Source organism: Theropithecus gelada, chromosome 19, assembly GCF_003255815.1.
Source record: "Theropithecus gelada isolate Dixy chromosome 19, Tgel_1.0, whole genome shotgun sequence".
NCBI classification, from domain to species: Eukaryota; Metazoa; Chordata; class Mammalia; order Primates; family Cercopithecidae; genus Theropithecus; species Theropithecus gelada.
In genome coordinates this window covers 27,991,267-28,004,970 of record NC_037687.1, presented here as the reverse complement: position 1 = coordinate 28,004,970, position 13,704 = coordinate 27,991,267, and the positions used below count along the sequence as shown (strand labels likewise).

The 13,704-nt window shown below is 52.8% G+C and overlaps 1 protein-coding gene across 3 annotated transcripts; it reads left to right on the top strand.

The window, feature by feature from the left end:
* The first annotated feature begins 4,527 nt into the window (after positions 1-4,527).
* KLK7 (kallikrein related peptidase 7) lies at positions 4,528-13,704 on the top strand. 3 transcript variants are annotated; one of them, XM_025367252.1, is made up of 6 exons: positions 4,528-4,742; positions 5,334-5,464; positions 5,874-6,021; positions 6,671-6,918; positions 10,289-10,425; positions 12,499-13,704. In XM_025367252.1, exons 2-6 carry the CDS (start codon positions 5,392-5,394, stop codon positions 12,652-12,654), a joined length of 762 nt encoding a protein of 253 aa, XP_025223037.1. In that variant the 5' UTR covers positions 4,528-4,742; positions 5,334-5,391; the 3' UTR covers positions 12,655-13,704. The 3 variants fall into 3 exon arrangements, with proteins under 3 accessions (XP_025223037.1, XP_025223038.1, XP_025223039.1); XM_025367253.1 differs by lacking the exon at positions 5,334-5,464 and having other exon boundaries at positions 4,534-4,742; XM_025367254.1 differs by lacking the exon at positions 5,874-6,021 and having other exon boundaries at positions 4,534-4,742.

The following is a 13,704-nucleotide window of genomic DNA, read 5'->3' as shown; positions in this document are numbered from 1 at the left end:
TGGTGAAACCCCGTCTCTACTAAAAAATACAAAAAACTAGCCGGGCGAGGTGGCAGGCGCCTGTAGTCCCAGCTACTCGGGAGGCTGAGGGAGGAGAATGGCGTGAACCCGGGAGGCGGAGCTTGAAGTGAGCTGAGATCTGGCCACTGCACTCCAGCCTGGGCGACAGAGCGAGACTCCGTCTCAAAAAAAAAAAAAAAAAAAAAAAAAAACAATCAACAACTTTTCATTAAAAAAAAAAAAAGAAATGCACAGTATAGAAGAAAAACTAAGAAAAAAATAAATTTAGATAAGAGGTAGTCAGGTATATGATCAAAATTACTAATTTTTTTTAAAAAGACTATTAATCTAAAAATTAAATTGGCCATCTTCACATTAACAATGGCCAAGATGGGATATGGGCTGAAATGGGACACGGGGATGAGGGCTGGGAAGAGAGCTAAGACTGGAGGCATGGTTGAGTTTGTTGATTTATGTGACTTCAAGATATGGAATCAAGTTAGTTAGAATTGGATGTGGATTTATGGCTTGGAATCAGATTTGGGATCGGAGTCAAGATTCTGATTCAACATTGAGGTCTTATAAAGATGATTTTGGCTACAAGGACCAAGCAACTCTAACCAAGAAAGGGAATCTGAAAAAGTTTTGACATGAAGAGGCTCCATCGTTGGTTAATTCACCAGCTCAGTGACTTCATCAAAGACCCAGCTGATCCTCACCTCTCAAAGACAGAAGGAGTGAATGCTTGGGTACACAACAAAAATGTCTACTATTATGGGTCAAATGTAGAATTGAGTTGGGGTGCCAGGCGCGGTGGCTCACACCTATAATCCCAGCACTTTGGGAGGCCGAGGTGGGCGGATCGCCTGAGGTCGGGAGTTCCAGACCAGCCTGACCAACATGGAGAAACTCCATCTCTACTAAAAGAAAAGAAAAAAAAATTAGCCGAGTGTGGTGGTACATGCCTGTAATCCTAGCTACTCGGGAGGCTGAGTCAGGAGAATTGCTTGAACCTGGGAGGCGGAGGTTGCAGTAAGCCGAGATCGCGCCATTGCACTCCAGCCTGGGCAATAAGACCAAAACTCTATCTCAAAAGACAAAAAAAAAAAAAAAAAAAAAAAAAAAAAGATTTGAGTTAGGGGTCAGGATTGAGATAAGGTTTAGGTCCGGGGTAGAGGAATAAATCCCATTTTGGGGATCTAATTTAGAGGTTGAGGTCAATTCTAACTTTAGGAGTGTGTCCAACAATGGTTCCTGTCTTACTCAAAATAAAAGCCAAAGACCTTTCAGACCCCATGTCATCAGAGTCCTGTTATATTTCTGGCCTCATCACCTGCCCCCATCTCCTTTGGTCACTCTGTTCTGGTCGCAGTGGTTTGTCTGCTGGGGCACTTCAGACATGCTCCCTGGCTAACACACTGGCCTGCTCGCTTTGCCTGGAACTCACTACCTTCAAGCAGCCACCTGGATCCCTCCACCATCTCCTTCAAAATTTTGCTCAAATATCACCTTCCCATGGGGTCTTTCCAACCAACCTTCCTGATAGCATAACCTCAGGAATCCTTGAGGGTAGAGGGAGTCAGTAACTCCCCAACCCTCTTCCTTGCTTAGATTTTCCCTCATAGCACTTACAACCACCTAACAAACTCTACATTTTATATGCTTATTTTTGTACTGACCTGACAGTACAAAACAAGAGCCTCTATGAAGACAGGAATATTTTTTATCTGTTTTATCACTGCTGTGTCTCTGAGAGCCTGAATAGTTTCTGGCACAGAGTAGATGCTCAATGGATGTTGTTTGAATGAATACAATGAACGAAGATGAATGTACAAAGAAGTTCATCTCGGCATTATTATAATTAAAACTATCCAAGTGTATTTCAATTTGAGGCAGATGACATGCACCATGATACAAGCATAGTATGGAATATTACATAACCATTATAAAGGAAGAAAAAGCAATCTAAATGTACTAAGAGGGAAAAGTTTTCCTCTTTTTAAAAAATAAATGTTATTGTGTATATTTAAAGTGTACAATATGATTGAATGTGATGTATATACATAGTACAATGATTACTATAGCTGAACAAATTAACATATCCATCATCTCACATAGTTACCCATTTTCCTCCCCTGTGGCAAGAGCAGCTATAATCTACTCATTTAGCAAAAATCCTCGGCTGGGCGCGGTGGCTCAGGCCTGTAATCCCAGCACTTTGGGAGGCCGAGGCCGGTGGATCACCCGAGGTTAGGAGTTGGAGAGCAGCCTGACCAACATGGTGAAATCCCATCTCTACTAAAAATACAAAAATTAGTTGGGCATAGTGGTGCACACCTGTAATCCCAGCTACTCAGGACACTGAGGCAGGAGAATCACTTGAACCCAGGAAGCGGAGGTTGCAGTGAGCCAAGATCATGCCATTGCACTCCAGCCTGGGTGACAGAGCCATATTCCATCTTAAAAAAAAAAAAGAGTCGGGCGCGGTGGCTCACGCCTGTAATCCCAGCACTTTGGGAGGCCGAGGCGGGTAGATCACAAGGTCAGGAGATCGAGGCCACGGTGAAACCCCGTTTCTACTAAAAATACAAAAAATTAGCTGGGCGCGGTGGCGGGCGCCTGTAGTCCCAGCTACTCAGGAGGCTGAGGCAGGAGAATGGCGTGAACCCAGGAGGCAGAGCTTGCAGTGAGCCGAGATTGCGCCACTGCACTCCAGCCTGGGCGACAGAGCGAGACTCCGTCTCAAAAAAAAAAATAAATAAATAAATAAAAAATATAAATAAATAAATAAATAAATAAATAGAAGAAAGGTTCTTCTCCTCCATGTGTCCATGTAGTCTCATCATTTAGCTCCCACTTGTAAGTAGCAAGTTGCCATATTTGGTTTTCTGTTCCTGCATTGGATTGTAAGGGTAATGGCCTCCAGCTCCATCCATGTCCCTGCAAAGGACATGATCTTGTTCTTTTTTATGGCTACATAGTATTCCATGGTGTATATGTACCACATTTTCTTAATCCAGTTTATTACTGATGAACATTTAGGTTGATTCCATGTCTTTGCTATTGTGAATAGTGCTACAATGAACATACATGTGCATGTGTTTTTAAACAGGATGATTTATACTCCTTTGGGTATACACACTGGGGCCTATGAGAGGGTGGAGGGTGGGAGGAAGGAGAGGATCAGAAAAAAATAACTAATGGGTACTAGGCTTAATACCTAGGTGATTAAATAATCTGTATAACAAACCCCCATGATGCATGTTTACCTAGGCAACAAACCGGCACATCCTGCCCATGTACCCCCGAACTTAAAAGTTAAAAAAAAGAAAAATAAATATTTGCTTAATAAATTCATAAATGAAGCCCTAAGAAAAGGTTCTATTAGATAATGTTTAGTACAGACATTTTTGTTATAAATAAATAATATACAAAGAAATCTATGTATAACATGATTAAAATGACCATGAGAACATAGATCCTAAATAGGGCAAATATTAGTGGGGTAGAGTTAGGGAAAGCGTTGTTTTTAACTTACACCTTTCTATTAGAGTTGGGAATGGGTTCAGGCTTACAGGCACGACTGGGATCAGCTTGGACAAGTTCCCACAGGCAGGCCAGAATTAGGATGCAGGGTCTAGGCCACCCATGAGGGGGTGAGGGCAAGAAAACAACCCCAGAAGCTGGGCGCGGTGGCTCAAGCCTGTAATTCCAGCCCTTTGGGGGGCCGAGGTGGGCGGATCATGAGGTCGGGAGATCGAGACCATCCTGGCCAACATGGTGAAACCCCGTCTCTACTAAAAATACAAAAAATCTGGGAGTAGTGGTGCATGCCTGTCATCCCAGCTACTCGGGAGGCTGAGGCAGAAGAATCGCTTGAACCCAGGAGACAGAGGTTGCCTAAATCATACCACAGCACTCCAGCCTGGCGATAGAGGCTCCGTCCAAAAAAAAAGAAAGAGAAGGAAGGAAGGAAGGAAGGAAGGAAGGAAGGAAGGAAGGAAGGAAGGAAGGAAGGAAGGAAGGAAGGAAGGGAGGGAAAGAAAGAGAGAGAGAGAGAAAGAGAGAAAGAAAGAAAGAAAGAGAAAGAAAGAGGAAGAAAGGAAAGAAGAAAGGAAGGAAGGAAAGAAAGAAAGAGAAAGAGAGAGAGAGAAAGAAAGAGGGAGGGAGGGAGGGAGGGAGGGAGGGAGGAAGGAAGGAAGGAAGGAAGGAAGGAAGGAAGGAAGGAAGGAAGGAAGAAAGAAAGAAAGAAAGAAAGAAAGAAAGAAAGAAAGAAAGAAAGAAAGAAAGAAAATCCAATCACTCCGGACGCTGAGACAGGAGAGGCCCCAAAGAAGGACTCAGCCAGAGCCTATTCCCTGAGCTCAGCCGGTCCTTGAATCCCGCTCCTGCCCCTCAGACCCAGCGCACCGGGTGCCTCCCCTGAGAGCCGCCAGGAGGGACTGTGGGACCGGAACGTGCGGGGGCGCAGGAGCTGGGCACCGCCCGTCCTTCGGAGGGAGGGTGGAGAGAGAGTGCAGTGGTGCCAATTGCTCTCGCTGCGTCAGGGGTTCCAGATAGCCAGAACCGCAAAAGCAGGCGGGGGTGTCCCAGAGTCAGCTCTGCCTGCACCCCAGGGCACTGGGGCCGGGCGTGGGGCGGGGGGTGGTATAAGAGGACCGCCCAGCAGACGGCTGGGGATCTTGGAGCCCAGCTGTGTGCCAGCCCAAGTCCGAACTTGGATCACATCAGATCCTCTCGAGGTGAGAAGAGGCTTCATCAAGGGTGTACCTGTAGGGGAGGGGGCGATGCTGGCTCCGAGCCTGACTCTGCTCCCGAGAGGCAGGGCCTGCAGCCTGGACTCCCGGTCCTGAGCAGTGAGGGCCTGGAAGTCTGCAGTTTGGGGCCTTTTAGGGAAAAAGGAACTACGGACTCAGAAGTTTGGGTTCCATAGGGAGGGGCAAGATCGGAGCCTAGATTCCTGGCTCTCTAGGGGTCTGAAGAACAGGACTTTTGGGTCTGAGGGAGGAAGGGCTGGGGGCCTGGACTCCAGGGTCTGAGGGAAGAGAGGCTGAGAGTCTGGACGCCTGGTTCTGAGAGGAGGGACTGGGACCTGGACTCCTAGGTCTGAGGGAGGAGGGCGATGAGGGTCTGGACCCCTGGGTCTGAGGGAGGAGGGCGATGAGGGTCTGGACCCCTGGGTCTGAGGGAGGAGGAGGTTAGGGGTCCGGAGTTCTGAGTGTGAGGAAGGAGAGGCCAGAGAAATTTCTGGGTCTGAGGGAGGAGGGGCTAGGGCCTGGACCCCTGGGTCTGAGGGAGGAGGGGCTGGGCCTGAATTGCCTTCTCCTTCTCAGCTCCAGCAGGAGAGGCCCTTCCGCGCCTTGCAGCCCCTGAACGGCTCAGCAGGGCACCATGGCAGGATCCCTTCTCCTGCCCCTGCAGATCCTACTGCTATCGTTAGCCCTGGGAACTGCCGGACAAGAAGGTGAAAACTGGACTGGGAAGCTTGACCTCACCTTGAGGCCCCCACTGACCCTCTCCAAGGAGTCCCTGAGTCAGAACCCCTCCCTCCTCAAACAGCTTCCATCCTGGGAGGACCAGACTGTTGGCTGAAGCCCCTGCTTTTCCTGCTTCTGCTGCCTCAGGGGTCTCTGTCCCCTCCAGGCCCTGCCTCCTGTGCTCAGTGTCTCTCTGTGGTTCCCCCAATGAGATACACCTCCTGGGTTTCTGAGTGGGCTCCTTCTCTGTCTCTATCCCTGTCTCTTGCTTTCTCTGTATTTCTCCACGCGTTTCCATCTGTCTCTCTCCATCTCTGACTCTGGGAATCCCTGAGGTGCAGCTTCAGCCTTCCCCTGAGGCTGGCTACCCACATGCTCCTCCATGTCTCCATCCAGCCCAGGGTGACAAGATTATTGATGGTGCCCCATGTACAAGAGGCTCCCACCCATGGCAGGTGGCCCTGCTCAGTGGCAATCAGCTGCACTGTGGAGGCGTCCTGGTCAATGAGCGCTGGGTGCTGACTGCCGCCCACTGCAAGATGAAGTAGGTGCCGCCCAAGGCTCTGCTGGAGGTGTGCCAGCATCTCCAGCTCCCTATGGAGAGGGGGGGGGGGGGGGGCTGTCTTTCTGTGCCTACGGCTCTATCCTCGTCTCTCTGGGTCTCTGACCCCCTCTCCCTGGATCTCTGTCCTCCTCTCTCCCTGGCTCTCTGTCTCTCTCTCTCTCTGGGTCTCTGTCCCCCTCTCTCTCTGGGTCTCTGTCTCCCTCTCTCTGGGTCTCTGTCCCCCTCTCTCTCTGGGTCTCTGTCTCCCCCTCTCTGGGTCTCTGTACCGCCTCCTCTCTCTGGGTCTCTGTCCTTCTCTCTCTGGGTCTCTGTCCCCCCTCCTCTCTCTGGGGTCTCTGTCCCCCCCTCCTCTCTCTGTGTCTCTGTCCCCCCTCCTCTCTCTGGGTCTCTGTCCCCCCCTCCTCTCTCTGGGTCTCTGTCCCCCCTCCTCTCTCTGGGTCTCTGTCCCCCCTCCCCTCTCTGGGTCTCTGTCCCCCCACCTCTCTCTGGGTCTTTGTCCCCCCCTTCTCTCTGGGCCTCTGTCCCCCCTCCTCTCTCTGGGTCTCTGTCTCCCCACCCCCGGGTCTTTGCACACCCTCTCTGTCACAGTGTCTCTTCTGAATCTCTGAATGTCACTCTCTCCTCCCAGTGACTACACCGTGCACCTGGGCAGTGATACACTGGGCGACAGGAAAGCTCAGAGGATCAAGGCTTCGAGGTCATTCCGCCACCCTGGCTACTCCACACAGACCCATGTTAATGACCTCATGCTCGTGAAGCTCAATAGCCGGGCCAGGCTGTCATCCACGGTGAAGCCAGTCAGGCTGCCCTCCCGCTGCGAACCCCCTGGAACCACCTGTACTGTCTCTGGCTGGGGCACTACCACGAGCCCAGATGGTAGGTGACCTCAGTGACCCAGGAGTCCTGACCCCAGTCCCCTCCTCCCTCAGACCCAGGAGTCCTGACCCCAGGCCCCTCCTCCCTCAGACCCAGGAGTCCAGGCCCCCAGTCCCTCCTCCCTCAGACCCGGGAGTCCAGACCCCAGCCCACCCCACACCTGCGTGGACCTCCGAGACTGGCGCATGAGACGGGAGCGAGCTTTTCTCTGGGATTCCGACTCCTCATCCCGCACAGGCATCTGGTAGGACCTGAGGGAAGGGTCCCAACCTCAGGGAGGGGCACTGGGGACCCTGCCCCATTCCGTGGCGGACACCCTCCGCGGGAGGCAAGTTCTGTGGGAGGGGACTCCAACTCCCAGCAGACCCGGGGCCAGCCCTCCCTCAGGAGCCCACCCAGAGCCCCGGGACTCCGGCTTGACATAGTCTCTGCTGGCTGGGGCGGGGGCGGGGGCGGGGGCGGCAGCTTCCTGCCCTGGCCTCTGCACCTCCGTCGGTCCCGGGAGTCCGCTGGGGCTGCTGTGGAGGCTGTGGGGGCGTTTGGCTTCGCTGAAGATTCAGACTCCGGAATCCTGGAGGGAGGCGAGGAGTTCTCCAAGCAAGGAGGAGGTTTGGTGACCTCAGACCTGCATCAATTCATTCATTCAACAAACATTACCCAGGTGCATTGTGTGCCGGCACTGGAGATGCAGCCGTGAACAAAAGAAACAAATTATCTGGGCCACCAGAGTCAGAGCCGAGCAGAAATACACAAAACCGACAACAGCCATGAAAAGACCAGCACTCTACCCAACCGGTCAGAAGGGTAAAGCACGCTGGACAGAAGCAGCAGCGCGAGAACTGGGAGCGGAGAGGGAGGGGCGTGTGCCGACGGCGCAGAGGTGGCAGCAGGTGGTCCGTGCGCCTCGGGGTGGGGGATGATGGGGAGAAGGTGACGTTTCAACACAGGCTTGAGGGAGGGAGCCAGCCGCCAGGAGGAACACAGCACAGGCTCTGGGGTGGGAGCAGGAATCAGACCCGGGGGGTACACGGTCTCACTCAGGATCATACGGACAGGCTTGGAACCCACATCTGCCGCCTACCCCCGAGGGGCCCAGGCCTTGGGGACTCACAGGGCAGAGGGCTCCGGCAGCTTCCGGGAGGGGGTCGGGGTAATTCTGGCAAGACGGAGCTCCCTGGCCTGTGTGGAGAGGAGGAGGAAGGGGCAGTTCCCTCAACTGGGCAGGGGCCTGGGCCCGGACCCGGCCCAACCCTCACTCACCTGGGTGGAGGTCCCTTCCAGCCAGGAGGAGGAAGCCGAGCGCTGCAGCCCAGCCCCAGGGGCTCCCTCTGCCATCCGCCTTTCTGGGGGACCCAGGGCACCAGAACTCCCTGTCTTCAGGAGGCCAAAGCGCCTGGAGAAGGGGGCCTCTTCAGGCGGCTGGGAGAAGAAGGAGGTCTCAGGGAGAAAGGATCCCTCTTCTCAGACCTCAAGGGTTAGCCCCCAAAGGACTGCAACAAACTACAATTCCCATCAGCCCCTGGGGCAAGCGCAACCTACAAAGGAAGCCGGTTGTCCAGGAGGACTCTGGGAACTATAGTCTTCACCCTACCTGCCCCTGCCAGAGGTTCACAGGCTTTATGGACTCCCACCTCCCGGCCCTCCCGGCCTCACAGGACCTCTCTGGGCATCCACTCACCACGGGGCTCTTAGGACTGGGGTGCGGTGGGGAGGAGACGCCATTGAGGGTTCTGGGCTCTGCAGGGCGTGGCTCTGTGATGTGGGAACACCGGGTAGGTCACAGAAGATGCCAGCTGCCTCTAGATTCAGAGAACCCGACCCCTCCTCCCTCGGACCCAGGAGTCCAGATTCAGGCTCCTCACCGGCGGGACCTTCTTCCCCCTCATCCTCGTCCTGGATGGGGGGCCCCCCAGCCCCACCAGGCCGGCGCTCCTTGGACAAGTCCTGGAGGGAAATCTTCTCTCGACTGCTCAGACGACACACAGAGCTCCTGTTGGGGAAGGAGAGGGTGCTGGGGTGCAAGCCCGGGGCCTCCAGCCACCCGCCAGCCCCAGACTCCTCCCTCCCTATACCTTCTGTGTCTGCTGCTACAGGGCGCTTGGGGCTCCTGGCCCCGGCTCTGGGAAGCTTCTTTTTGGTTCCGAAGCTGCAAGGAGGGAAGGAGGCTGCAGGGGAGGGGTGGAGCACACGTCCCCCACAGCAACACCACCATGAACAGCTGTCAGGAGCTCAGTGCCCAGGCGGGCACCCAGGGCTCGTGGAAGCGCTTGCTGGTTTTCCTACAGATGGTGGCACACCTCAGAGAGAGGAGATGCCCTGTGTCTAGCAGGCGCCTGCAGCTGCCACGTGCAGGCACTGCCCTCTTGTCCTCACGGCCCCCACCCATGAGAAGCCTCCAGTCTCATCCCCAGAGGGGTCCTTCTAGCTCCCAGGGGCGACCTGCTCAGACCTCATCCCGACCCCTCAGCACACCCAGGGCACTGGTGGGCCCTCAGCTGCCCCGGCTTCTGCCGCTGGCACTCACCTCCTCCTTCCCCACACAGTTCACCACCGTCTTCACATCTGCCCCACACAGTTCAACACCATCTTCACACCTTCCCCACACAGTTCGCCAGTCTTCACACCTTCCCTACACAGTTCACCACCGTCTTCACACCTTCCCCACACAGTTCACCACTGTCTTCACACCCCCACACAGTTCACCACTGTCTTCACATCTTCCCCACACAGTTCACCACCGTCTTCACACCTTCCCCACAGTTCACTGCCGTCTTCACACCTTCCCCACACAGTTCACCGCCATCTTCACACCTTCCNCCCAGGAGTCCAGGCCCCCAGCCCCTCCTCCCTCAGACCCAGGAGTCCAGACCCCAGCCCCTCCTCCCTCAGACCTAGGAGTCCAGATCCCCAGCCCCTCCTCCCTCGGACCCAGGAGTCCAGACCCCAGCCCCTCCTCCCTCAGACCTAGGAGTCCAGATCCCCAGCCCCTCCTCCCTCGGACCCAGGAGTCCAGACCCCAGCCCCTCCTCCCTCAGACCTAGGAGTCCAGATCCCCAGCCCCTCCTCCCTCGGACCCAGGAGTCCAGACCCCAGCCCCTCCTCCCTCAGACCTAGGAGTCCAGATCCCCAGCCCCTCCTCCCTCGGACCCAGGAGTCCAGACCCCAGCCCCTCCTCCCTCAGACCTAGGAGTCCAGATCCCCAGCCCCTCCTCCCTCGGACCCAGGAGTCCAGACCCCAGCCCCTCCTCCCTCAGACCTAGGAGTCCACGCCCCAGCTCCTCCTCCCTCAGACCCAGGAGTCTGGGCCACAGCACTTCTGGCCCTCACCCCATCCTCTCTGACTGACAACTCTCCCTGCTCCTCACTGCAGTGACCTTTCCCTCTGACCTCATGTGCGTGGATGTCAAGCTCATCTCCTCCCAGGACTGCACGAAGGTTTATAAGGACATGCTGGGAAATTCCATGCTGTGCGCTGGCATCCCCAACTCCAAGAAAAACGCCTGCAATGTGAGACTCTCCCCCTCAATTCCTCCCCAGTCCTGGGTACCCTGTCTGCATGCCCCAGGGGCAGAGCTTGACCCAAGTGACTGGGCACCGAGCCTGGCCTTGCCCTTCCCCCAGGCCCGGCCTCCTCAGCTTTTTTCACCTCATTCTCTGCCTAGGTCAGGGGTGGGAGCTTACTTAGGGGTGGATGTGGCCCTGGGGATGGGACAGAGAGTTTAATAGGGGTGAGAAAGTGGGGGCGGGACCAGAGAGTGAGGTGCTGGTCCCAGGCCCAAACCTTAAGGGGGCACCGAAAACCTCAGTGATTGAGATACATCGTAATGCGATATTTAAAAATAAAAAATAAAATTAATGCAGAAGCCCACGATGGATAAAATGTTTCCATTTTAAATAAAGAGCAGGTGACTCTTACTGAATTTTCCCTCACTGCAGGGGCCAGCATGGCTCAGCACAGCGCTGTACTGGCGCTGTCTTCATTTCAAATGTGGATACGATGTCCATCATGCAGTTTTATGTATTACCTTTGATTTTGTTAAATGCTGCATTGAAGTATTATGTATTACAGTTACTGAGATTTTGTGCCTGAAGCTGATGACTCACTCAACTGACCCTGGCCCTGGTCCCGGGGAAAACACTGTTTCCCTCCACCTCCTCCCTGTTCCCTCTTCCTGACCTTTTGTCATCCCCTCTCTGTTTCTGAACGGTCTTCCCCCATCTCTCTTTGTGACATAATTTCATTTCATCCTTTTCCTCTTTGTTCTTTCTCTGTGTTGAGCTAGCTTGCTCTCTCTCCCTTGCTGTCTCTCCACACACTCCTCTCTGCTCTCTCTTCTCCCTCTTTCTCTTGCTTCTCTCTCTCCCCTCCCCTGCCTCTCTCTCCTCTCCCTGCCCCCCTCCTCTCTCTTTTTTCCTGTCTCTCTGTCTCTTCTCTGGCCCTCTCCTCTCTCTCTCTCCCCTACTTCTTTGTCTCTCTTCATCTCTCTCCCTCTTCTCTCCTTGCCCTCTCCTTTCTACTCTGTCTCTCTCTCTCTCTTTTCTATCTCTCCCCTCCCCACCTGCTCCCCCATCTCTGTCTTTTTCTCTCTCTTTATTCTCCTCCTCTCTTCCAGTCTCTCTCTCCTCTCCCCACCCGCAGCCCATCTCTCTCCCCACACCTTCTCCCTCTCCCTTCTCTGTCTCTCTTTTCTCCCTCTTTCTTCTCCACCCCATCTCTCTCTTCTTCCCACACCCTCCTCCTCTTCCCTCATCCCTTTATCTCTCTCTCTTCTCCTTCCTTCTTCTCCACCCCCATCTGTCTCTTTCTCTCCCCATACCCCTTCCCTCTTCCCCATCTCTCTGTCTCTCTCTCTTTTCCCTCTTTCTTCTCCACCTCCAACTCTCTCTGTCTCTCCACACCCATCCTCCTTGCTCACATCTGCACCTTCAGCTCTCAGGGGATGTGGGATAGTGAGTGTTAGGGATAGAGGTGATGGCAGAGAGATGACTGTCCTAGAGAACAGGGTGTTCCCCTTCTCCCCTGGTAAGGGCCAGTTCCATGAATGTGCAAGCTCTGCACTGCCACAGAGCCCCACACTCAGAAGGGTCTCAAACTTAGTCTAATGCATTCCTGTTGTTGTCTTGAAATTCTTAATAATTTTTGAACAAAGAGCCCTGCGTTTTCATTTGGCACCAAGCTCTGTAAATTATGTAATTGGTCTTGACCCTGGTTTCCGAGACCATCGTGTCCCCCTTTCCTGTGCAAGACGGCATGCATCCACCCCTTGGAGATGATGTTTCTTCCACTAGCTTGGAGCAGGGTCCTTAACATTGGAAAATAAAGAGTGCTCTGATCCGGAAACCCCACCCCTTCTCTGCAATTGCTCTCATTGGCCAAGGGTCAAATCAGTGTCTTCAAAGGACCTAGTGTGTTCCTAGCACTAGCTCTCCCGTTGGTCCCCAGAGACAATGAGTCTCTTCTCATTGGCTGTGGTGGAAGTCCATAATCTACAAGACAAAGACCGATAACTGAGGAATGTATGATAATGAGTTGGGTTTTGATCTGAAGCCAAAGTTAATCTCCGGCTGTATTCCCTCTAGGGTGACTCGGGGGGACCGTTGGTGTGCAGAGGTACCCTGCAAGGTCTGGTGTCCTGGGGAACTTTCCCTTGCGGCCAACCCAACGACCCAGGAGTCTACACTCAAGTCTGCAAGTTCACCAAGTGGATAAATGACACCATGAAAAAGCATCGCTAACACCCCACCAAGAGTTAAATAACTGTGTGCTTCGAACAGAAAATGCACAGGAGTAAGGACGCTGATGACCCGTAAAGTCATATTTGACTTTACCTTTCCTCAGAGATATATTTAAACCTCATGCCCTGTTTGTAAACCAATCAAATTGGTAAAGACCTAAAACCAAAACAAGTAAGGAAACAAAACCCTCAGTGCTGGAGAAGACTCAGTGAGACCGTCACTCTCAAACACTGGAAGTGGACGTTCTACAATCTTGATGGAAGACAGCTGGTCAACGTACACCGAGACCCTTATTCACCACCTTTGATCCAGTAACGCTAGTCTTAGGAAGAACCTATTAAAAAAAAAATCCAAACTGTAGAACAAGACTTGAATTTATCGTAATATTATTTATCACAGAAATAAAGTGAAAACATCAAACATGTTCCAAAAGTACTGGATGGCTTAAATAATAGTCTGGCTTGGCACAATGATTTTTTTTTTCTTTGAGACAGAGTCTCACTCTGTTGCCCGGGTTGCAGTGCAGTGATGCAATCTTGGCTCACTGCAACCTCTGCCTCCTGGATTCAAGTGATTCTCATGCCTCAGCCTCTGAAGTACCTGGGACTACAGGTGTGCACCACCACACCAGGCTAATTTTTTGTGTATTTTTACTAGAGACAGGGTTTCACCATGTTGGCCAGCGTGGTCTCGAACGCCTGACCTCAGATGACCCACTCACCTTGACCTCCCAAAGTGCTGGGATTACAGGTGTGAGCCACCACGCCTAGCTCACAATGATATTATAAACCTATTAAAAATGATTCTTAGAATTGTTAGTATTATGCAAGAATGTTTAGGCTATATGATGCTAAATGACAAAAGGAAGAGACAAAAATATATATGTATGTGAACTTAACCATAAAAAATAAAATATTCACAGAATCAAATCTGAAAACACATGTCCCAGACTGCATACTGGGGTCGTCATGAGGTGTCTCCTTCTTTCTGTGTACTTTTCCTTGCATATGTGCTTTTATAACATGAAAAATAAAGGCAGGAAAAAAAGTC

Bases quoted from the DNA above. Each gene is read 5' to 3' on its own strand.
- KLK7 (XM_025367252.1), top strand. From the start codon at position 5,392: ATGGCAGGATCCCTTCTCCTGCCCCTGCAGATCCTACTGCTATCGTTA. The intron at 6,022-6,670 runs GTAGGTGCCGCC...CTCTCCTCCCAG, and splicing joins GCCGCCCACTGCAAGATGAA to TGACTACACCGTGCACCTGG. The intron at 10,426-12,498 runs GTGAGACTCTCC...TATTCCCTCTAG, and splicing joins CCAAGAAAAACGCCTGCAAT to GGTGACTCGGGGGGACCGTT.